General features: G+C 60.1%; 1 protein-coding gene across 1 annotated transcript; it reads right to left on the minus strand.

The window, feature by feature from the left end:
* Positions 1–6: 6 nt before the first annotated feature.
* NOS3 (nitric oxide synthase 3) lies at positions 7–18313 on the minus strand. The gene is made up of 26 exons (XM_087821308.1): positions 18150–18313; positions 16770–16872; positions 16308–16456; positions 15963–16125; positions 14616–14707; positions 14392–14533; positions 14033–14172; positions 13745–13919; positions 12692–12793; positions 11942–12136; positions 11768–11841; positions 11456–11600; positions 11153–11257; positions 8433–8500; positions 7949–8065; positions 7688–7862; positions 5264–5396; positions 5061–5139; positions 4764–4951; positions 4148–4320; positions 3688–3898; positions 3514–3601; positions 2193–2314; positions 1314–1462; positions 839–1033; positions 7–597 (listed from the first exon to the last, which is right to left on the minus strand). The coding sequence occupies exons 1-26, from the start codon at positions 18311–18313 to the stop codon at positions 436–438; spliced, it is 3609 nt and encodes a 1202-aa protein (XP_087677434.1). The 3' UTR covers positions 7–435.
* Positions 18314–21493: the final 3180 nt, after the last annotated feature.

Here is a 21493-nt window from a genome sequence, read left to right on the forward strand (position 1 = left end):
AATCCACAGCGCTGGGTTAGGCATCTCAGTCGCTCTCATTACACCTGGTCCCGTCTCTTATGGTGAATCTTCAATAATAAATATTTGAATGATTTGGAGATTGGGTTTCAAGATAAGATACTCCCGAGAGAGGTAAGGGAAATCTAAAGTTCACCTAAAGAACACGGAGAGGGTGACAGGAGGCCTTGGGATACCACTGCTGGGGGGAGTCCTTTCAGATTTATTCAGACCCGGGGTAGGGAGCCAGGCCTAGAGAGACAAAGACACTTCGCTCATTCCCGGGTGTTAGGCGAGTCCCCGCAGACTCGGGGAAGACACCTCGGGAGGGGAGGGAGAGGTGGCCGGTCCTGGGCAGGTCGAGAGAAGAGCGGCAGCGCCCGTGTGGACTGACGGCCCCTCTGCGGGAACCGGGGTGGGAAGCAGGAAAGAGGGCTCTCAGGGCCCGGGGGTGTCTGCGCCCGGCGGGTCGAAAGCCCAGGGCACTGCGCTGCGCATATGCCGCTCCTGCAAGGAGAAGCTCTGGGTGCGGATGCGGCTTGTCACCTCCTGGGTGCGCAGCGTGAGCCCGAAAATGTCCTCGTGATAGCGTTGCTGATCCTGCGGGGAAAACAGAGCCATTAGACCTCGAGAGGGAGGTTCGCATCTGAGCGAGCCCCGCCCCTCCCAGACCCCGCCCACCAAGACCCCGCCCCTCTCAGGCCCCGCCCCATCCAGGGCCCCTCCCCTCGCAGACTCCGCCCTCCGAGGCCACGCCCATCCAGGCCCCTCCCCATCGCAGACTCCGCCCCATCCAGGCCCCGCCCCCCAAAGCCCCGCCCCCGGATCCGCCCCTCGGCACCCGCAGCACGCCGATGACGTCGCCGGCCTCGTCCAGCTCCATGTCGCCCTCTGTCGCCAGGATGCGCTGCACCGTCTGCAGGACGCTGGTTGCCATGGTGACATCGCCGCAGACAAACATGTGGCCCCGTTCGAGGCACAGCACGCGGTGCACCTCGGCGGCCAGCTCCGTCCGCAGGACGTCCTGCACGTAGGTCTGCGGGGAGGGGCGGTGCGGGGGGGGGCACAGCGAGCTGGGATTGGGGCCTAGAGAGGTGGCCGAAACCCGGGCGAGGCGTGGGGGTGGGTGGGGGAGACCCAAAGGGGCCTCGGGCCCGCCGTGGGGGCGAGTGGGAGCAGGTGCCTGAGTGCTGCTGGGCGGGAGCTAGGGGCTGGGAGGAGGGCGTGCACTAGAGGGGGTGGCGCTGCGCCCGGACCTGTGTCCCCCGCCAGAGTCCCTAGCTTCAGGGGTCCCTGCGCCCTCGAGGGTCCCGCACCTTAGGGCTGTTGGGTTCCCGGGAGAAGGCAGTGAGGACTCGGCCAAACACGCCGCGCTGCTGGGCGTCCTGCACCTCGTCGCGGTAGAGGTGGTCCAGCTGGGAGCATCGGCAGCCGAATACCAAGGTCATGGGGGCGGGCTGCAGCCCTGCAAGCAGCACTGCGGTTGGGGAGAGCCCCCTCCCCCCCCCCCCGGGGCGCAGCCCTGGCGACGCCCCCTACTGGCTACTCTCGCCCACGCTGACCCCACGACCACTCTGGCCTTTTGGCCTCTAGGAGAGCGCAGGAGGCATTTCTCAGACACCGTGCCCCAGCCGACTCACAGGGAAGCCCAAGCTCGCAAGAGGTGGTGCGTTTCCTGGGGTGGGATGGCCAGCGGTGGCGCTAGAACCTGGGGCTTGGGACTCAGAGCCGCTGCCCTCCGCGGCCCCAACCACATACTCGCCCACACCTTCAGCCCCCACACTTCCTGCCTTCCTCTCGGTCACAGCCCCCGTCTTGAGACTTTCACCCTGAACACCCTGTAGCCCTTGGGTCCTGGACTCACCGAGGTGAGCTCCAGCCCAGCTCAGAGTCCTCCTGGGGCACCTGTCTTCTGAGCCTCAGCCCCATCCTCTCCAGACTTCCAGCACCCTTTGTCCTTAATCCAATCCAACCCGGACTTTGTGCCCAGCACCAGGAAGCCAGGCCTACAGGGCACTGCCGGGGCCTCTAGGCCCCCCTCCCCTTGCTCTGATAAGCGTCTTTTCACCTTTGTGGCACATTCCGTCCCCTCTTTCCAATCTGGTTCCTGCATTCCAGCCCCCCCTTGTCCCTTTGTCCCTAGAATGTGTGACTCCCTCTGGCCTTCCAGTCATTCCCTGGGCCCCCAACCTCACCTTTGCTCTCAATGTCGTGCAGCCGCTCCTGCCAGAATCCTCTGAAGGGGGCGATGCCAGTGCCCGGGCCCACCAGGATACAGGGCAAGCTGGGGTCAGGTGGTAGCCGGAAGGAGGGAGCCCTAGGAGAGAGACACTTGTCAGGCCTTTTTTGCTTCCCCGGCTTCCCATTCTTATCACCTCTGGCGGGGTGGAGAGAGAACTCAGCTTCTGTGGATAACTGAGTGAATACTTGTCAAGCGCTTACAGCTGAGTCTAGTTGGTAGCAAGCACGATGTGTTTAGTAAAAGAACCCTGCCAGCAGGCAGAAGCTCCCTGGGCCTGTGGTTTCTAGAAGATGGGTTAAAGGAAATATAGTTCAAATCTGAATTGAAGAATATTTTGATGTCTCCGTTTAGGAGATTTAGAAACTAGGGGAAGGGAAGGACAGTCAGTCTCTTGGTTTATAATGAGTTCACTGAGTGTGTTTATTTTACTGATTTCAGAGAGAGAAAGGGAGAGGGAGAGAGATAGAAACATCAATGATAAGAGAGAAACACTGATCGGCTGCCTCCTGTAGGTCCCCGACTGGGGATGGAGCCCGAAACCCAGGCATGTGCCCTGACCGGGAATCAAACCATGACTTACTGGTTGATAGGTCGATGCTCAACCACTGAACAACACTGGCCAGGCCTGAGAGTGTTTAAATCATAGACTCCACGTTGGTATGTGGCTTGTATTCAGTAGGTTGCCACAGCTTATTTGTGGATGGGTTTGGGTCGCTGGGCCTAGCTGGTGCAATCCTGCTAGGTCCCACCTGAGACCTTTGGCTCCTGGCTGCTGGATGGGGCAAGACTGACACAGCATGAGGGAAGGGGACCCTGAGTCTGCCTTGATCCCAACTAATTCTTCCTGGACAGAGAGGGGACTTGTTTTCAAACAGGCACAGTGACTGGGTGCCGTGCCTCCCAACAGCAGACTGACCCCAAGGATGTAGCGAGGGACACGGTACACCTTCTAAAAGTGACAGGGCCTCCTGGTCGAACCCCAGCCCTGTCTCCAGGAGCCACAGTATCAGGGCAGGGCCGTACATCTGAACTGGTGACAGGCCCAAAGCTTAGCCCAAGTTCTGAAGGGGCTTAGCTGACACCCCATCCCTGATATGTGAAGTGGGTCTTCCCTGCTCCCAATCACATCCCTCACCAAAGCTCACCCTCACCCTGGGCAACCCCCACCAAGTCCTCCGTCTGTCCGGGCCATCCATGTGGCACTTTCTCTGCTCCTGCTTGGACAGACAGTCTCTTCTTGATGCCCCTTCCGCCTCCGTCCCCTAAGTACTCACCCCCTGATGAAGCAGGGCACAGGGTCTCCAGCCTTGAGTTGGCTCAGCCATGTAGAGCAGACTCCGTAGTGCAGGGGACCCAGCCCGTCTAGTTGGGGAGGAGACGCGGCCAGTGAGGGGTCCATTCCGGGCTCACTTCGTGGCCCTGGCCCTGCCCCACCTCCCCAGCCTCACCCTGGGTCCTGTATGCCAGCACGGCCACTGTGAGGTGGATCTCCCCTGGGTGGGTGCTGGGTGCTGAGCTGACTGAGTAGTACCGGGGCTGGAGCAGGGGCAGCTGAGTGAGGAGCAGGGGGGCGGGCAGAGCGACCGACGGAAACTGCTCCAGCACCTCCAGCAGCGTGGGGCAGCGGAACCACTTCCACTCCTCGTAGCGCCGGGGGTCCTGGCGGGGGCAGGGGGCGGTGCGCGTGGAACCTCCCAGCCCTGCCTGCTGACCTCCCTTCTGGGCCCCACCCGAGCCCAGCCTTCCTGAGCACCTTCCCTGTGCCCAGCTCTGTTAGACCTTGAGCAGCTGAGATGAATCAGTAACTCTGCAGCTGGGTCTTTAAGCCCCAGGACACATTTGGCTCCCCTCCCCGCAGCTCACCCATGCCTCACAAGCCCCTGTTCCCCACACTGGGGGGCCCCCAACCTGGCTGAGGCTCTCAAGCTCCTGCTGTTCGCTGGACTCTTCAGCCAGGGTGCTGAGCAGTCGGAGGAGTCGAGGGCTGGGTGGGGACGTGATGTCCAGGAAGAAGGTGAGAGCCTGGCGCAGTGTGCAGGGGGGCAGCCGGGGGTCCCGCACCCAGCCTGGGGGAGGGCCACCTGAGGGGTACACAGGGGACCTCTGAGGACAGGGCCGGCCAGACCTGCATTGTCCAGTGCGGTGATTGCTTCATAGAGAGTACGTGGGGACTGACCACACTTCATTGTAACCCTTGTCTGGACGGCCCCCATGGGTTTCTTTTGGGGCCCCTCTACTTCTCCATCCAACTTATTTTAACCCCAGGCTCTGGTGCAGCAGAAGGTAGACCCCATGCCAGCTAACAGAGCAGGCTGGGCGGCCAAGCGGAGCCTTTGGGAGGAGCCCAGAGGAAGGAGCCTTTAGGGGGGCAGGGTGTAGGGTCAGGTTCAGAGAAAGTAGCCATGCGCTGGGGACTGTTCAGCTGAGACATGGCAACCCTCTGCCAGGTCCTGAACCCAGGGGACCCTGGTGCCATGGGGATGGAGCAAGCCCACAATGTCATGCCTCAGGCCGGGCCCCTCACCAGGGCTGCCCTTCTCCAGCTGCTCCACTGCCACGGGCTCGCCAGGTGGCGGCGGGTCCTCCACACGGCTCAGCAGCGCCTCCACGAGGCCCGGCCGATTGGGCGGGCAGACGCCTATGTGGTCCCCTGGCTGGTACTGGAGCCCCTCCAGGCCTCCGGTGTCCAGGCGCACCAGGATAGTGGCCCGGCTGGGGGGAGGAGAGGGGCAGTTACAGGGGGTGGGAGGCAGGATGTGGGAGGAGGAGGAGGGTGCCAGGGCCCGGGAAGGAGGGCTGGGTCATGGGGGGTCTTCCTCACGTGGACTTGCTGCTCTGCAGGTTCTCCACGGAGAGGACAGTGGCCTGGAACACCTTTCTCCTGTGCACGTGGATCAGGCCTGGGGGGCGGGGTGGAGTGGTGTTGAGACGGAGCCTGAGCCAGGGAGCAGGCGCCTGAGAGCTGGTCCTGGGACCCCGGAGAGTCCAGAGGGCCAGCGGGGTGAGGGGGAGGTCAGGGCGCACCTGGCAGCAGCTGGAGGCCCTCGGCCTGGGTGCTCAGCCGGTACCTCTGGCGCTTCCAGCTCCTTTTGGGGCTGAATATGTCCCGGGCGGCGGCCTTGGCATCCTCCCCCACGCAGAAGGTCTCACAGGAGGCCTGTGGGGCAAGGTGGCGAGGGCTGAGGACCACAAGGGGGCTGATGTGGGAGGTGGAGCTGGCCTGGTGGGTACCCAGATGCCACCTTCCTGGGACTGTGGGAGCAGAGGAGCCGGGAGTGGGAGGCGCCATCCGAGGCTCACAGACCACTGTGGGATCGGCTGCCGCAGTGGCAGGAGGGAGACTGGGACTGAAACGGAGGCCCGGGCCGCGGCCCCTCGCTCTTCAGCCCATGTCCTGCCTTGGCCACTGGGCTAGCTGTCCCTTTGCACAGATTTCTGTCCCAGCCACGAGTTACTTAATCTAGAGAGTGTTAGTCCCGTATCCCAAGGGCCACAGTGCTTGGGACATGGTCGCACCCAGTGAATGCACCAGCTGTTCTCTGCGTTCAGACCTGCACTCAAATTCTGCTCCTACCCTTGCAGTAAACTGTCTCAGTTTCCCTGTCTTTTTAAAAAATATATATTTTTGCCTGGCCGGGCGTGGCTCAGCGGTTGAGCATCGACCTAGGATCCAGGAGATCGGGGTTCGATTCCTGGTCAAGGCACATGCCCGGGTTGTGGGCTGGGCAGCCGATCAATGACTCTCTTATCATTGATGTTTCTATCTCTTTCTCAATAAAGATATATTTTAAAAAATAAATAAAAAAATATACTTTTAAATTGATTTCAGAGAAAGGAAGGGAGAGGGAGAGATAGAAACATCAATGATGAGAGAAAGTCATGGATTGGCTGCCTCCTGCACGCCCCTTACTGGGGATGGAGCCCTCAACCCCGGGCATGTGCCCTGACTGGGAATTGAACCCTGACCTCCCGGTTCATGGGTCGACACTCAACCACTGAGCAACACTGGCTGGGCAGTTTCCCTGTCTTTATACCTCATTAGGTCCCGCTGAAGATGAAATGAGGTACTTTATTAAAGCTCTTAAGAGTTCCTGGAGCGGGGCTGTGGAGGAGTCTCTGGCGGGTCCGTCTCCCCTGCACGGCGCCCAGGGGCTGGAGGGGTCCCTGGGAACCGGCCCTGGGAGGGAGCATATTTCATTTGTTTCTGCTCAGGCACAAGTCTTTGCAAACAGAATGGCAGCCCGGCTGGAAATCTTGGGCTCATCCAGCTGGGTCGCTCCCTCTCTTCCCACCCCACATCGCCGGTCCTGTTAATCTCTCTTTGTGTGTGTGAAGTCTTATATCTCTTCCTTCCTTCCTTGGCCCCCTCCCTTCCTTCCTTCCCCCACCGCTGCCACCCCTTAGCTCAGGGCCTTCCTGCTTCCCACTGGACGCTCCTCCCGCTGACTCTGGGCCTCCAGACCGGGTCCCGAAACCTCACCGTGCCCCTTCCTTCTCGGCCCCATTCCTGACTCCCAGCCGCTTCCCTGTGCCTGGATTCTTAGTCTTGCTTTCCATTCCCCGCTCTCCTCCAGTCTGAGCCTGTGTCCCCAGCTTGACCTTCTCCCCAACAGCCCCTCCGCCTGAGCCAGCCCACATCCTGGGATGCCTCCTCTCCTTCAACCTACACCCGCTGGGCTCGAGCCCGGAACCCCAGCGGGGCCGGCGCGGCCCAGACACTGGCAGGACTTGCAGAACGAGCCCCCTTCAGGTTTAGGAAAGTCAGCCTTGCACGGCCGGTGTGGCTCAGCAGTTGAGCATCGACCTAGGATCCAGGAGATCCCGGTTCAATTCCCGGGGCACATTCCCGGGTTGCGGGCTTGATCCCCAGCAGGGAGCGTGCAGGAGGCAGCCGATCAACGACTCTCATCATTGATGTTTCTCTCTCTCTTTCCCTCTCCCTTCCTCTCTCTGAAATCAATAAAGACATTTAAAAAAAAGAGAGAGAGAAAGAAAGTCACAGCCCTGGAACCCACCCCTGGCACTGCCCGGAGCCTGTCTGGCCTCTGACTCCCTGGAATTTCTGTGCTGGCCTCAGCTCCATTCCTCGCCTCTGTCTGTCCCTCTCTTGACCCTTCCCCTCTGCCTCCATCCTTCCCACCCTGCATCCCCTCCCTGTGGGCCCCCACGCAGGCCCCCACCTGCCAGTGCCTGTCTGCCGTCTTTTGCCAGGGCCAGGCACCTCCCATGTTGTTAGGGCCACATTGTCCACTACTCAGGACTGAGCCAAAATGAGGGTGGACTTTGGAAGGGACCAGAGAACCAAAGAGAACTGGACGGCAGCGAGGCCCCAGTGTCCGCACTGCAGGTCTCAGTGGGGAGGTGTCCGGGTTGGAGTGAGTCAGAATCGGGGCTGGAGTGGTAGTGGCGAGGGGAGGGTCAGATGTCGGGGCAGGCCCAGGGGCTCACCTGGAAGGCGGCCTGCGCCCAGCCACGGAAGGCCTCCTCCTGGCCGCACAGCTCGTCGCCCTGGCCCAGCTGCAGGAGCCGCTCCCCGCCCAGCTCTTCCAGCCGTGTGTCCACCGCGCGGGCAAAGGCGCAGAAGTGGGGGTAGGCCCGGGAGCCCAGCCCAAACACGCAGAACCTGGGGGGCGGGGGCCGTCACGGGAAAGCCACCCCATTGCAGCCCATGTGCCCGGGGAGCTTGCCCTCCTCGCCAGGCCCCCAGACCTGAGGGTGCCCAGTGCCCCCGCACTGTCTGTGTTGCTGGACTCCTTCCTCTTCCGCCGCCAGGAGGACACCAGCGGGTCCGAGCAGGAAACACTGTTGAAGCGCATTTTGTAACTCCTGGCAAGAGAGAACAGACAAGAGTGACACGGGGGACTGGAGACGTGACACAGGCCCCGGCACAGCCGGGAGACAGCTTCAGGGCCTCTGCATTGGGACAGGAAAGTCCCTGACCCCGGGCTGGGCTTTGTTCCTCGGAGCCGCCTTGGGATGGAGGCTGAGGGACTGCGTCCCGGGGTCTCTGGGTTTCCAGGCTCTGCTCTGCCTCCCCTCCCCTCTCTGAAGGACCCGTGGGCCTCTTAGAGTCCTGGGCATGCAAGTTGGCAGGTCACAGGAAGGAGGTCAGTGTGAGGCTGTGATGGGGGCTCTCCAGAGCTCCTTTCCTTTTCTGTCTCCAATGCCTCACGGCCCCCATGGCCCCACTCACTTGTGCTGTTCCGGCCTGGGGGAGCTGTTGTAGGGTCCGGACATCTCCATCAGGGCGCCTGCGAAACTCTGCAAGGGGAGGTGTTGGCATCACGGTTCGTTTTAGTCTGTCATGGGCCTCCCTCCAGGTCAGCACACCGACCTGAATGGCCGCGCAGTCTCCCACGATATGTGCATGTCACGTATGAGACTCCCTTCTGACCGAGGGCCCAAGGACCCCTGGGTGGTCTAAGACCAAGGCTCAGAAGCTCACACACGCCTGCTTCCTCATTTGCACATTGCAGCAGGGTGGCCTTGGAAGTGGAATTGCTGAGTGGGAGGACTGGGGAGCCTGGTGGGCTGGCCAGGTGGCCCTCCGAGCATCAGGGCAGCAAGTTTCAGCCAGGGCGATAGGCAGAAACCGCTTCGTCTCCCCGCTCTGCCTGATCCCTGCTGGCACTGACATCTAGGAAGCTGAGCCACAGTGTCATGGCCATGAAGACAGCCTAGAACTACACAGAGCTACCTTCGCACAGGAAAAAACAAGACTCGGCCAGGCCGTCACATCCCTTGTTCACTGCAGATGTATTTGGGCGGTGGTCTTCCAGGTTCACCCTAGCTAGCCTGTCCCACCTTAATTTGAATTTTTGAACATTTTGTTGAATGCAATGTACAGACAGAGAAGCTCACACATCCGAAACTACAGCTTTCTAGATTCTCACAAACCGAACAGACTCGTGTAATCAACATCCCACCAAGAAAAAATACCCGCGGCCTGGAAGTCACCTTCATGCCCCTCCCAGTCATTAATCCAACCTGAGGGCACCAGCCACTCTCCCGATGAAAACGGCACAGGGTCGTTGTGCCCCTTTCTGAACCTGATGCAAAGTGAATCCCACGGTGTGCATGCTTCTGTGTCTGGCTTCTTTCACCCTACGTTATGTTTCGAGTCTCACCTACGTCACTGTGAGGTTGTAGTCCGTCCACCCTCCTTACTGTGTTGGCTTATTTATTTTTTGAAATCCTCACCTGAGGATATTTTTCTTCCTCACTGATTTTTAGAGAGAGTGGAGGGGGTGGAGGGGGCGAGAGAAACATCGATGTGAGAGAGACACATCGACTGGTTGCCTCCCGCATGTACCCTGACCGGGGTGGGGATCAGACCTGCAACTCGGGTACGTGCCCTTGACTGGGAATCGAACCCGAGACCCTCCAGTGCTCAGGCCAACGCTCTAACCACTGAGCAACACACTGTGCCACTTCCTCTATCCAGCCTGCTGCTGACAGCCATCTGAGTTGTTTCCGGCGTGGGGTATTATGAACAATGCTGTTACGAATATTCTTCTTGGTGACTTTAGTGAATAGACCCCATTTTCTCTGGGATATAACCCTAGGTTTGCTCCATTTTTTAAATTTCAGGTAAACTTTACATACATTGAAATGCACAGAAGTTAAGGGTGCATTTCAATCCGTTTGGCTGTTTGGCAGTTAAAAAAAAAAAAAAGTTGAACATGCATCTGCCCGGTGACCCAGCATTCCACTTCTAGGTATTTTTCTAAGAGATAGGAAAACATGAGCCCGCAAAAGCCCTGCGCAGGAATGTTCCTAACAGCCAAACCCTGGACCCGGCCCAAGCGGTCGTCCACGGGAGAGTGGAGACACACCGGGTGCATTCGCAGAGGGAGGCCGCTCGGCCTCGGACCGGATGCACCACTGAGTCGCCCAACCGAGAGAAAGCAGGCTGTGCAAGAAGCCAGAGTGCCGCCGATCCCCCGGCTGTCTCCCTGGACGGGGAAGCTGACCCAGATGACAGAAGTCAGATGGTGGCCGCTTCTGGTGGGGAGATTGACTGGGAAGGAGTTTGATGGAGGAATTGACAAGGGAACTTTCTAGATGGACATGTTCTACATGTTGGTAGAGTGGTGGGTCACGTGGGTGTAAACGCTTTTATACTAAACAAAAGTTAGCGGCTCTCTCTCTCTTTAAATGGGCTAACCCGGCCCTGGCTGGCGTGGCTTAGCAGTTAGAGTGTCAGCCCACGCACCAAAGGGTTAAGGGTTCGATCCCTGCCCAGGTCATGGCATGTTTGAGAGGCAACCCATCTTACGTGTCTCTTTCACATCAGTGTTTCCCTTTCTCTCTCTCTCCCCCCTCCTTTCCGCTGTTTCTAAAAATCAATGGAAGATTCAAAAAAAAAAAGGGGGGGGCTAAACTGGGCAGCAAAGCAGGGGAGAGGCTTACATCTGGTTGCTGCCTTAGGTGCCAAGAAGGCAGGCATCGCCTAGAAGCAGGGAGGCAGGCGGGCACCTGAAACGAGCGGAGGCAGAGACGCTTGAGAGACAACAGCCAACAATAAAGGGCTGAGTGGTGATACTCAAGTTTGTCTGTTTCTTTTAAGATTTGTCCAGAAAGTTGCCTAATCTCTGTTGACATCTGAGCAGGGCTCCTTCCTTCCATTAAGAAGAAAAAGCTGAAGCTGCATATTAAGTGGCGTATTCCTGTTTTTCCCCTTTGTCACCGTCCGCAGGCCCTGGGCGGTCTGACAGAAGGGCCTTTAGTGTGTTCAGCGCTCGCACCGGGAGGGGAAGTGACGTGGGGATGCAGCTGAACCGTGAGCGTCGGGGCAGCTGGTGGGCGGCCTGGAGCGCGCGCCCACTTTCCGTCATGGGGCAGGGGCCTGCCCAGCCACCCCAGCGCTGATTCTCCCCTCACGCCCAGGGGCCCCTCTCCTGCAGGCCTCACCTCTCCATTCTCCGGGGGATCCCCATTCCCAAACGTGCTGGTCACCACCAGCACCAGCGTCTCATGCTCAAGGGACACCACGTCATACTCGTCCATGCACAGGACCTGCGGGTGAGAAGACAATTGTCCCTGCTGCCCGATCCCCCTCACTCCGGCCCTTCCCGACTCCCCGTGGATCCCCGTGAGCCTTGTGAGCCCTGACCTGTGACCCTCTCCTGACCTCCAGGGAGCATCTGGAGATTCAGGCGGACGGCTCCCCCAGCCCCCCCAACCAGATCCCCGCTTCCCTGGGCTCCATCCTACCCGGGGGTCGAAAGCCTTCCGGAAGAGCCTCCCCAGCTGCTGCGCGTAGCTCTGGGCCCGGCCGGTCTCGGAGCCGTACAGGATCGTCGCCTTCACACGCTTGGCCATCACGGTGCCCATAAGCGAGGCAGAGATCTTCACCGCACTGCGGGCAAGGGTGGGGTCAGGCGCACGGAGCCGGGGCCCCCCCAGGCGTAGGGCCCAAGCGAGGCCTTGGGGCACCGAGTGGCGGGTGTGGAGGAGCGGTGCCCGGGCCGTCACCGGGGCCGGTCCCCAGGGCGTGGGGTGAAGGGCAGTATCCTAGGCACCTACTTGGCCACTTCCTTAAAGGTCTTCTTCCTGGTGATGCCCGCGCCCTTGGCTGCACTGCCCTTCCAGGGGTCTGGCTGCAGGGGGGGGGAGTGAGTCAAAACAACGGCAGTTTAGAGACCCTTGGGGGCTGAGCAGCTACAGCCACCCTGGGGGGCAAGGCCAGTGGGCGGGCACCTGGTAGCGGAAGGCAGGGGACAGGAAGTAGTTGACCATCTCCTGGTGGAAGACAGGGGTAAGGCTGCCCGAGATGGGGGGCACGATCCAGGCCCAGTCGGCAGGACAGCCGCCCCTGGCCTTCTGCTCGTTCTCTAGGTGCTTCATGAAGGAGGAGGTGGCTGCGTGGTGGTCCACGATGGTCACCTTGGCCAGCTGGGGCGGGCGGGGAGGAGGGGTGGGCTTAGACCCAGCTGCAGGCCCCACAACCTGTCCCCCCAAGACCTACTGTGCCCTGCGTCACCCCGAACCTAGCATATCCTGTGGTCTCCCTAGCCTGCAGCATGCACGGTCATGCTCAGAGCTCAGTAGACAATAGCCGCTCCACCCCCAAAACCAACGTCCTAAACTCTGGAGGCCCCGTAGACGTGCTCAGCAGGCACCAGTTCCCCCAACCACGATGCTCGGCGTGCTCTCTGCAGGGAGAGTTTCCAGAATCCACTGGGTCCCACAAACTTCAACACCCATTGTGGCCCCGGGGACCAGAACTGAGCACGCACTAGTCAGCGGGGCTCCTGGAGCACACAGGCCCCCACACTGCAGCACCTGGAATAGTATACGCCGTGTCCCCGAAATGCAGGCCTGGTGCGCCCCATGGACTGTGGAACTCCTCCCTGCTGTCCCCAACTCCTGCCCCAGTTTCTAAGTGCCTCCCTCTCTCCCAGCCCTGGCCCTGGCCCTCGCCCTCCCGGCCAGCTTGGTCCTGCGCACCTGGTAACTGTGCAGCACGGCCAGGTTGATCTCCACTGCTGCTTTGTCCTTCCACAGGGACGAGGTTGTCCGGGTATCCAGGTCCATGCAGACAGCCACATCCTGGGAGCAGAGGCACGTGGCATTGGCACGGGGTGGCGGGGGGTTGTTGGAGAGCATCTTTGTCTCAAACTTGTGAGTGGAAGGAGTGAGGGTGGGTGGGTGGCCAGCAGAGGCCTGTGTGCCTAGATTGGGGCTGGTTCGAGACCTTGCTTCCAGAAGCGCCACAGAGCAGAGAGGGACCCTGGGTCAGCTACTTCTCAGCCCTGGGCCTTAATTTCTTGTCTCTAAAATGGGCCCACCCTATGATCACTGCAGCATTATTCACAGTGGCCAAGACATGGAAACAACCAACGCGTCCCGCGACAGAGGCCTGGACAAAGACGACGTGGGACACGCACACGATGGAATACGACTCAGCCATTAGAAAGGATGACACCCTGCCGTCAACAACAACATGGACGGACCTTGAGAATATCATGCTGAGTGAAATAAGACAGGAAAAGCTAAGAACGATGTGATTTCACACATACGTGGGATGTAAAACTGAAACTCGTGGACACAAACCGCAGTGTGGTGGTTGCCAGAGGGAAGGGGGGGGGATCTTAATCTATGGTGACGGGAGAAGCTATGACTTTGGGCGGTGGGCACACAGAGCCACATACAGGTCTCGTAGCATAGAAACTCACACCTGAAACCTCTATGTTCATATTCACCGTTGTCACCCCCAATATATTTAATAAAAAAATAAAATAAAATGGGTCTTAACATTTTTGGGGTCAAACAAGGCCTGCCTTGAGGATCTGATGAAAGCTGTAGAACTACAGATCCAGTCCCAGAAAAATAACCACATACAGTTCACCCCTGAACAACGGGGGGCCCACGCATATACGCTGGAGCTTCCCGCACTGAGGCTCCGGGGGCAGCCGTGGGCCTAGCGCTCAGCGTCTCGCTCTGCGGACGTTCTGCCGACCCGCTCGCCCGCGGAGGCGCCCACCCGCAGCGGGAGCTCACCTCCAGGATGTTGTAGCGGTGCGGGTCACACAGGTTCCGCATGCCGATCTCCGTGCTCATGTACCAGCCGCTGAAAGGGGCCGCGGGGAACTCCAGGCCCCCGATTTCCAGCAGCATGTTGGACACGGCCGGGAGCGCGTACCAGCGCAGGCCCAGGGAGGCGAACCACTCCAGCCTGGGGGGCGTCGGGCGTGGGTCAGGCCCCCTGGGCAGCCTCGCCTGCCTGGCCGCCCTCGGGGCCTGGCCCAGTCCCCCTCCTCCACCTGACCCAGTCCCTCTTGTGCTCACGTGGGGTGCTCCAGAGGCACCTCGAGGACTAGCTCGGGGGGCACAGTGAAGAGTTCCGGAGGTTCGTCGGGGGCCTGGAGCAGCAGGGGCAGGACGTCGAAGCGGCCGTTGCCTGGGGTCCAGCCGTGCTGGATGCAGAGCTGTGGCAGCCCTTCATTAACCATCTCCATCCTTCATGCCAGGGCACCCCCGTGGCTGGGTCTCCATGCCCACCCGGGGACCCCTTCTTTGGCATCGCTCATCCTTAATCTCAGCGAGGTCCCCTCTCCCTGCCTCACTGACCCCTCTGTGACCCCCTCCCCCAATCTCACCCCCAGCCCTCACTGGATGGCTTCCCCCTCCTCTGCCTCTGTGCCCACCTCCGTGATCTCCACGTTGGCTGGGTCCCCCCTCACGGAGCCATCCTGCTGCCTGTAGCCCGCGTAGCGCACCAGCTGGCTGTTCCAGATTCGGAAGTCCCCGCGGCCCGGGGCGCGCTGGGGGAACACTGTGATGGCGGAGCTGTCGAGGGAAAGAGCTGGTCAGGGCCCCCACTTCATGCCACCTGGGGGAGAGGTGGGTCTGGTGGGTTTGGGGCACTCACCGCAGGTTGCCCCGGTTGGTGGCGTACTTGATGTGGCTACAGATGTAGGTGAACATCTCCTGTGCAGAGCTGCAATCCCGGGCATCGAACACCTGAGAAGGGCGACCGCGTCTTGAGGCCAGCCCAGGAGAAGGTGCGGAGGCAGGGCAGGGAGTCGCCAGCTGGCCTGTAGCCTCTGAAGGCGCCGAGCCATGGTTGTCTCTCCTCTGGGAGTGTTCCTGACCATTGCAGCCACACCGACCCCTTCCTGTCCTTCACTCCCCTCTGCCCCCCAGACCGATCTGTTTCTTATCTCCATTTCTACAGAGGCACCTGGTTCGGAGGAGGGGCCCAGTCACTGCCGAACTGATGACTGAGGAAGGGCCCCAACAGATGGGGAGGCCACCTAGAGGTATGGGTGGTGAGCTCCCTGTTATTCATGGTGTTTAAGTGAAGGCAGGTGGCCCCAGCCAGTCACGGGCTCTCAAGCACATTGATGATGGGAAGGGAGGGTGGCTGCTCTTGCTGGCCTGGGGGCTCTGCCCATCCTGACATTCTGATGCTAGGAGGAGCCATCAGGACTGGCTGAGAGTGAAGGTCCCAGTAGGAGGCTGGGAGGTTCCTTTCCTGCCCCAGGGAGGCGACTTGTGTTGGTGACAGGGCAGGAGGTGGCAGGGGCTGGCCTGGGGCCAAGGGAGGGACATGCCGGGGAGTGGGGTTGAATATGGAAGCCTGGTGGGTTCAATACTGAGCTAGAGCTCTGAACAATTTAAAGAGCGAAGCGGGCGTCAGACAGGATTGTTCTTATTTTATTTGGGGCTCCTTCGGGATTGACTAAGCACGTGGCTTTACTCCAAAGTCTCTGGTGGTCAGTTACAGTAAGGAGGCCAAGGTCATGGGTTCAGTTCCCCTGTGGGTCAGCTTGCTTTCCTGAGGGCCACGGGCTGCTCCAGTGGCCCAGGCTGGCTCTGAGTCATGTGTGCCCGAGGCTGTGGGCTGAGGTGCTAGGGGGCTGGAAGGGAGCGTGTGTTTGGGGTGAGGGGACCGGGCTGGGCAAGCGAAGCCCACATGGAAGAATCAGCCAGGAGCTTTAGAAGGCGGCTCCTGCAGCTCAGACAATACCCCCCGGGGACCACTGTTCAGCCGTCCTCACTGACAAGGTGAGTCTGGGCATTTCTTTGCTACGACATTGCTACAGGGCTTAACTGAGCAAGGGCTCCCAGGGGTGCGCCAATCTCTAAGGGAAAAGGCGGGGATCTTCGCACTGCTGGGAACCCCCCCAGGGAAGCATCAGGAACTGCCCGCAATCCTCCCCTCCTTTTTTGTGTTCCCCAGTCCTCATCCTAGGTCCTTGCTAACCAGCCACACCTGCAGCTTCCCCCACTGGATCCGGCCCACGCAGCGTGGGGCGTTGCGCCAGGCCTGCTTGGCCCCGAACACCAGCTCGCTCTCCCGAAGCTGGTAGGTGCCCGTGGCTGCCACCTCGGCTTCCACCTCCTGGAGCCGCTGCTCGTGGGCTTGGGAGCCAGCCCTGCAGAGGAGAGGGGAGCAGAAGAAAGTCTAGTGGGGTGGGGAGGGCCCCCAAGGCCATGTGGGCGTGGGGGAGGTCCATGGGCACTGAGCTCAGGCTCCTTGTGGGCGGTTTCAGGATGGGGCTGGGAGTAGGCCCTGGGGATGGACAGGGGTGGGCTGGGGTCTCAGTCGGGGTCGCACCTCTTGATGGAACTGTAGTACTGGTTTATGAAGTCCTGGGCCTGGCTCAACAGCTGCTCGGCGGGTGGAGGGCCCTGGCAGGGCCGGCTCTGCAGTTTCCTTGGAAATACTAGGGAGCCCAGGCAGCGTCGTGGGGTGCAGGGCCCATCCTGGGTTGGGGTGGGGGGTAGAGGTAGGGAGAGCAGGGAGCACAAAGGTCAGGACCAGGTCAGGGTGCAGGGACCAGGGGTGGGGGGCAGAGGGAGGTTGGCCCCGGAGAAATGTGGGTTCAGGGCCGGGTCTGACTGGAAATAGGGGTGAGGTTGGGCTGGGTGAGAGCAGGACTTGGGGTGATGGCTGGCGGCTAAGAGTCACTGAAGTTCCTTAGCTCCTCTGGTTCTTTCCAGTCTTGTCTCCTGGCCACTTTAGGAGGGGCCAGGCCTCAGCCCTCCTGACCCTGACTTGGGGTAGGGCTCCCCTTACCTGCTGTGCCTGGGCACTGAGGGTGTCGTAGGTAATGCTCCCCACCTCCCAGTTCTTCACACGAGGGAACTTGGGCCCCTCCGGGGGCCGGGTCAGCGGGGGGCTGTTGGGAGAGGGTGGAGTGTTTCCTTTTGGATGTACCCCAGAGACCCCACCCACAGCACCAGTAATCCCAGTGGTTCGCCCCTGGCCCGTCATATGCTTCCTTACACTTTTCCTCCCCTCACGACAACCTAGGAGGTATAATACTGGCACCCCATTCACAGACCAGGGACCTGAGGCTCACAGAAGTTAAGTATTTTGCCAGAGGCCACATAGGCAGAGCTGGCCCTGTCCATACACAGGCCCCCACCCCGATTCAGGGCTGCTGGGGTTGCAGCAATGAGCCCCCCAGCCCCTGGCCCAAGGCTGGGTCCTGATCCCCATGTTGGGCCCACCTTGCCTCTTCTGAACATGGGGTGTCCAACCCCCTGAAGTTGCGAGGAGCCCCACCTTGAGGGGGTAGAGGCCCTTGCCCAGCAGGGATTATCAGCCCAGATTTCCCTCTGCGCTCACACCCCTCCTGACAGTAGCCATCGTGTGAAGGGAAGCCTCGGAGGCCTTATCACTTCCTCCCAGCCTCTGGGAGGAAGGGAGGGCCTCGGGTCTCGGGCGCGCCTGTGTGGAGACCTTCCCGCGGAGCTGCCTGCAGTCCAGCCACCCTGCCCGGCCTGGCACCCCACCTGGCCTCCAGCTTTCCTTTCTCCATGGACCTCTGCCCCAGGGAGGCCCCTTCTGGGGACTGGGGCTGCCCCCTTAGTATTGGGGTTGATGGCCACTAGGAAGAGGGACCTGGAGCAGGGGGAAAAGACCTAGCCGCTCTGCCTTCTCAGCCTCCCACCCTAAGGACCTGCGCCCCAGCTCTCCCCTTCCAATGAACCCTGTCTTCTCTCTCTCCTGTAACTATCCTCCCCCCCCCCCCCCCCCCGGCAACTTTCTCTGTTAAATAATCATCCTTGTTTGTGGAAGGCTTGTCGTGAGCTAGAAACTTACAATAACCCCACAGAGTAAGTATGCTACGTCCCCATTTTATATAAACCAAGGCTCAGAGAGGTTAAGTAACTTGCTCAGAGTCAAACAGCTCTTGGCGGCAGAGCAGCATTCAAATCTGGTAAGCTGGCACCCTTCCCTCCTACTTTCACTTGTTGCCTGCTGGCCCTGATCCTGGTCTCTTATTTGAGACCCCCCCTGACCTTCCTGCTCTGTCCACACTGACAGCCCTTTCATCTTGGCCACCTGACACTCCTGGCTGGGTTGCAGGCTCTAGCCTTTCTAAGCCCCGGGTTTCAGGCCTTGACACCTGCCCCCCTGTCACCTGCTCCTGGCTGTCCTGGCCCTCACCTGGGGTCTGGTGCAGGCAGGGGTGTGGGTGCTGGTGTCCGGCTGGGCTCAGACGCTGGTGTTGGGGAGGCCGGGCCTTGCTTGCCGCACAGGCTGAGGCCCAGCCCCAGCCCCAGGCCGCAGGGTGGCCCGGGCTCCTGGCCCACGCTCTTCAAGTTGCCCATGTCGACCTTGCTCCAGCTATGCTGCTCTGAGCAGAGCCTGGCCTTTTCCTTAGGAAGGGGAGGGGGCTCTCTGATGCTGGCCCTCGCCCCGCCCCGCCCCGTCCAACACACAATGGGACAGGAACAAGGCAGCTGGGAGGCTCTAAAGCCTCGGCTCCATGCCCGCGGGCCCACGGGGTGGGGAGCGGACGCCTGGGTTCCGCTCCAAGGACTAGGGCTAAGTGGGAACCCAGGTGTCCAGTGGTGTTCTGGGGCTGGCGTTCAGGACTTGGGGGCGGGGGCAGGGAACGGCAGGGTGGACAACCAGAGGGTCAGAAAGGCCCTTCCGTGGTGTCTGACTAGGGAAGGCCTTCCACCTCGCCCTGGCGGTGCCTGAAGGGTCCTGTGGAAGGTTAGCACTGTATCAGTAACGAGGAAGGAGTCCCAGACTCTCGGTGCCCCCCGGGACCTCTAGGGTCCTCCCAGGTGCTCACCACTCCCTCTACATCTAAGCGGCCCGACCCCACCTTTGAGTCCTTTTGGGTTCTTAGGGATATAGGCCCAGCGGGGATGCAGTGACCTTTTGTCCTTGAATCTGGCATTAGGGCATCCCTTCCCCTCCCAGCCCCAATTTCCTGGAACCCCCGCCCCCGTGACTCAAGTGAAGAACACAAAATTGCAGGAAACTGTCTTCCAGGGCCTCCACCCCCCACCTTGTCACTGAGTGACGTATGCTTCCCTCGGGGCGGTAGGTCAGCAGAAAGACCCAGCGGTCAGGGCTGAGGCAGCCCTAGCAAGAGCATGGGGACAGGGAAACTACAATTCCCAGAATGCAGATGGTGTACACCAGCACTCTTCAGACACCTCAGAGTGCAGTGCATGCTGGGGTTTGTAGTTCCAAGCCATCTGGGGGCTGTAGAAAGGCCATGAGCTGGGGCATCTGGATCTACAGGGATCCAAGCCTCGTGGATTTGAGACCACACAGACTAAGAGAAACTGCAAGAAAGAAACGGAAGTTGAGAGAAGGGACAGGCAGAGACTAGGAGGGGCAGACAGGCAGACAAACAAACATGTAGATTTGTGTTGGCTGGACTCCTTTGGAAAGCAGTGGAAGATAAGACTGGGGTGGGGGGCGTCTGGCGGATCAGCCGGAAGGAATGGGCTGTGCTGAGAGCTCTGGGGTCACACCAAGAAGGTAGGGTCTGCCAGTTTGGAGGGAGGCGGGTGAGGGGGCCTTGTAAACACGGACAAGCCTGAGCTCCTGAGCTCCTTTGCTGCACGTCTCTCAGCAAAGGGGCAGGTGAGAGGCAGAAACACCAGGTCTGTGCTCAGTCCAGACCTCGCCCTGTAGCCCCAGAGCCCGAGGCCCCGCCCCACTCACCCCCCTTGCCTTTGAAGCGGGACATGGCATCGAAGCCTCACCTCTCAGACGTTTTCACCCCCATTTCTGGTTCCCATTCAGACACCACCCATCCAGATTCCAGTTGATGAAACTGTGGCTGGCCTCGTCAGGGACAAGGTGATGACAGGCGTCAGGTACTGAGGTCCTTCTGATCTCTTGCCTTGCACCGCTGACCACTCCTCTCCAGGAGTCTCCTGACCGCCTCCCTCCCCTCCCCCCGCCCCCCTTTTCTCCACACTGCTGTCAGATTCATCTCAAAAGCAGGGTTTACCTCATGCTTTGGTTCACCCTGATTTTCAATCCACTGCAAAATGTTGGTCGGCCCTCAATTTTCCAAGTGCGCTGCTCACACTCTGTTTTAGACAAATGGGTTTCCCCACGGATTCCCACATAGTCTTTGTGTTTTCCTGCCTTGGGGAAACTTGCCTACTCTGACCTCTCCCTTCGCACTCTGACTAAAGGGAATCTTTCTTCCTCTTTCTTGTGGCTCAAGCTTGGTAGCTCTGGACGAGCCCTGCCCAGATTTCCCTTCAGGAGATAACCTGTTGCCCTGGCCAGTTTGCCTCAGTGGCCTTCGGACTGAAGGATCCCGGGTTTGATTCCGGCCAAGGGCATGTACCTCGGTTGCAGGCTCGATCCCCAGCCCTGGTCGGGGTGCATGCAGAAGGCAACTAGTCAATGTGTCTCTCTCACATCGATGTTTCTCTCTCTCTTCCTCTGCCCCCCCTCTCTGAAAAGCAATGGGAAAAATATCCTCTAGTGAGGATTTAAAACAAAAAAAGTTAAAACAAAGAGAGAGCCTGCTGCAGGAGGTACAGGTGGCCCACAGCTCTCAGCTGCGAAGCCTTCAGAATCTGCCCAGCTTGCAACCCAAGGCCACGTGCTTCCTGGAAGCTTTAGCGGGTCACTGAGCCCCAGGAGGGAGGCATGTGGGCTCACCACGCCTGTCCGACTGGGATCCTGTGTGGCAGTCTTTCTGTAGAGCTCCCTTTGGCCTGGCGGAGAGCCTCTCAGAGCTCTCTGTGGTCTGAGGCTCTCTCCACCTGACCCTCCCCCTTTCCTCTCTCCTTTTGTAGATGTCAGACCCGCATCCCCTTCTGGAGGCTTTCCCTGCCTCCCTGCCATCTTTCACAGGCATCACCGCAGTCAGTCTGTTAGGCCTCTCGCTCCTCAGGGTGCTTCCGGGGGGCCCTGCCCATATACAGCCCCCAGAGCCCTTGCTCAGTTCCCCGTCTCCATGCTCCCCCGGCCACGGAGCATCTCTCGCTTGGTTCCTCCTGGGGCAGTTTGCTCTGCATCTGCAGTTTCTTTCCCAAATGACCCTGTGTGCTCTGGAAGAACAGGTCAAATGCTGCTCATGTGGGATCCTGCTGGGCACCAGGGCCCTGCACTGAGTAGGTGCTTCGTGAACATTGGCTTGTTTCACCGCAAATGTATGTTCTGGAGGCAGTGGACAGAGGCCACCGTGGAGGGAGTCGGCTGAGGCTGGACAGGTCTGTGTGGGCAGAAAGAAGGGGTCGGGCTGGTGAAGGCGATGGCTCCGAGTGGGGGCATTCTCTGGCCGCAGGGAGATTGGGGACAGTTCATAGCCGCACTGACGGCAGGGGCCAGCTAGGCCTGAACTGGTGTTGATGTGGGCACAGGGAGCCACAGCCTGGGTTTTAGGAAGAGGGGAAGAAAGTCAAAGGAGAGACAGAGAAAGTGGAGGTGGCAGCTTTCACCACGGGGACTTCTCTTCCCACGTGTCCTGCTAGGGCGTTAAGGCGTCTGCATCCCAGGGGCTGACTGCTCTTATCAGA

The sequence above is a fragment of the Miniopterus natalensis genome, chromosome 10 (assembly GCF_054644295.1).
Source record: "Miniopterus natalensis isolate mMinNat1 chromosome 10, mMinNat1.hap1, whole genome shotgun sequence".
Lineage (NCBI taxonomy): Eukaryota > Metazoa > Chordata > Mammalia > Chiroptera > Miniopteridae > Miniopterus > Miniopterus natalensis.

Coding starts and splice junctions, on each gene's coding strand:
- NOS3 (XM_087821308.1), bottom strand. CDS start 18,313: ATGGGCAACTTGAAGAGCGTGGGCCAGGAGCCCGGGCCACCCTGCGGC. Junction 5,140..5,263: donor GGGCCTCCAGCTGCTGCCAG/GTGCGCCCTGAC, acceptor CCCGCCCCCCAG/GCCTGATCCACGTGCACAGG. Junction 1,463..2,192: donor GCACGACATTGAGAGCAAAG/GTGAGGTTGGGG, acceptor TGCTGCTTGCAG/GGCTGCAGCCCGCCCCCATG.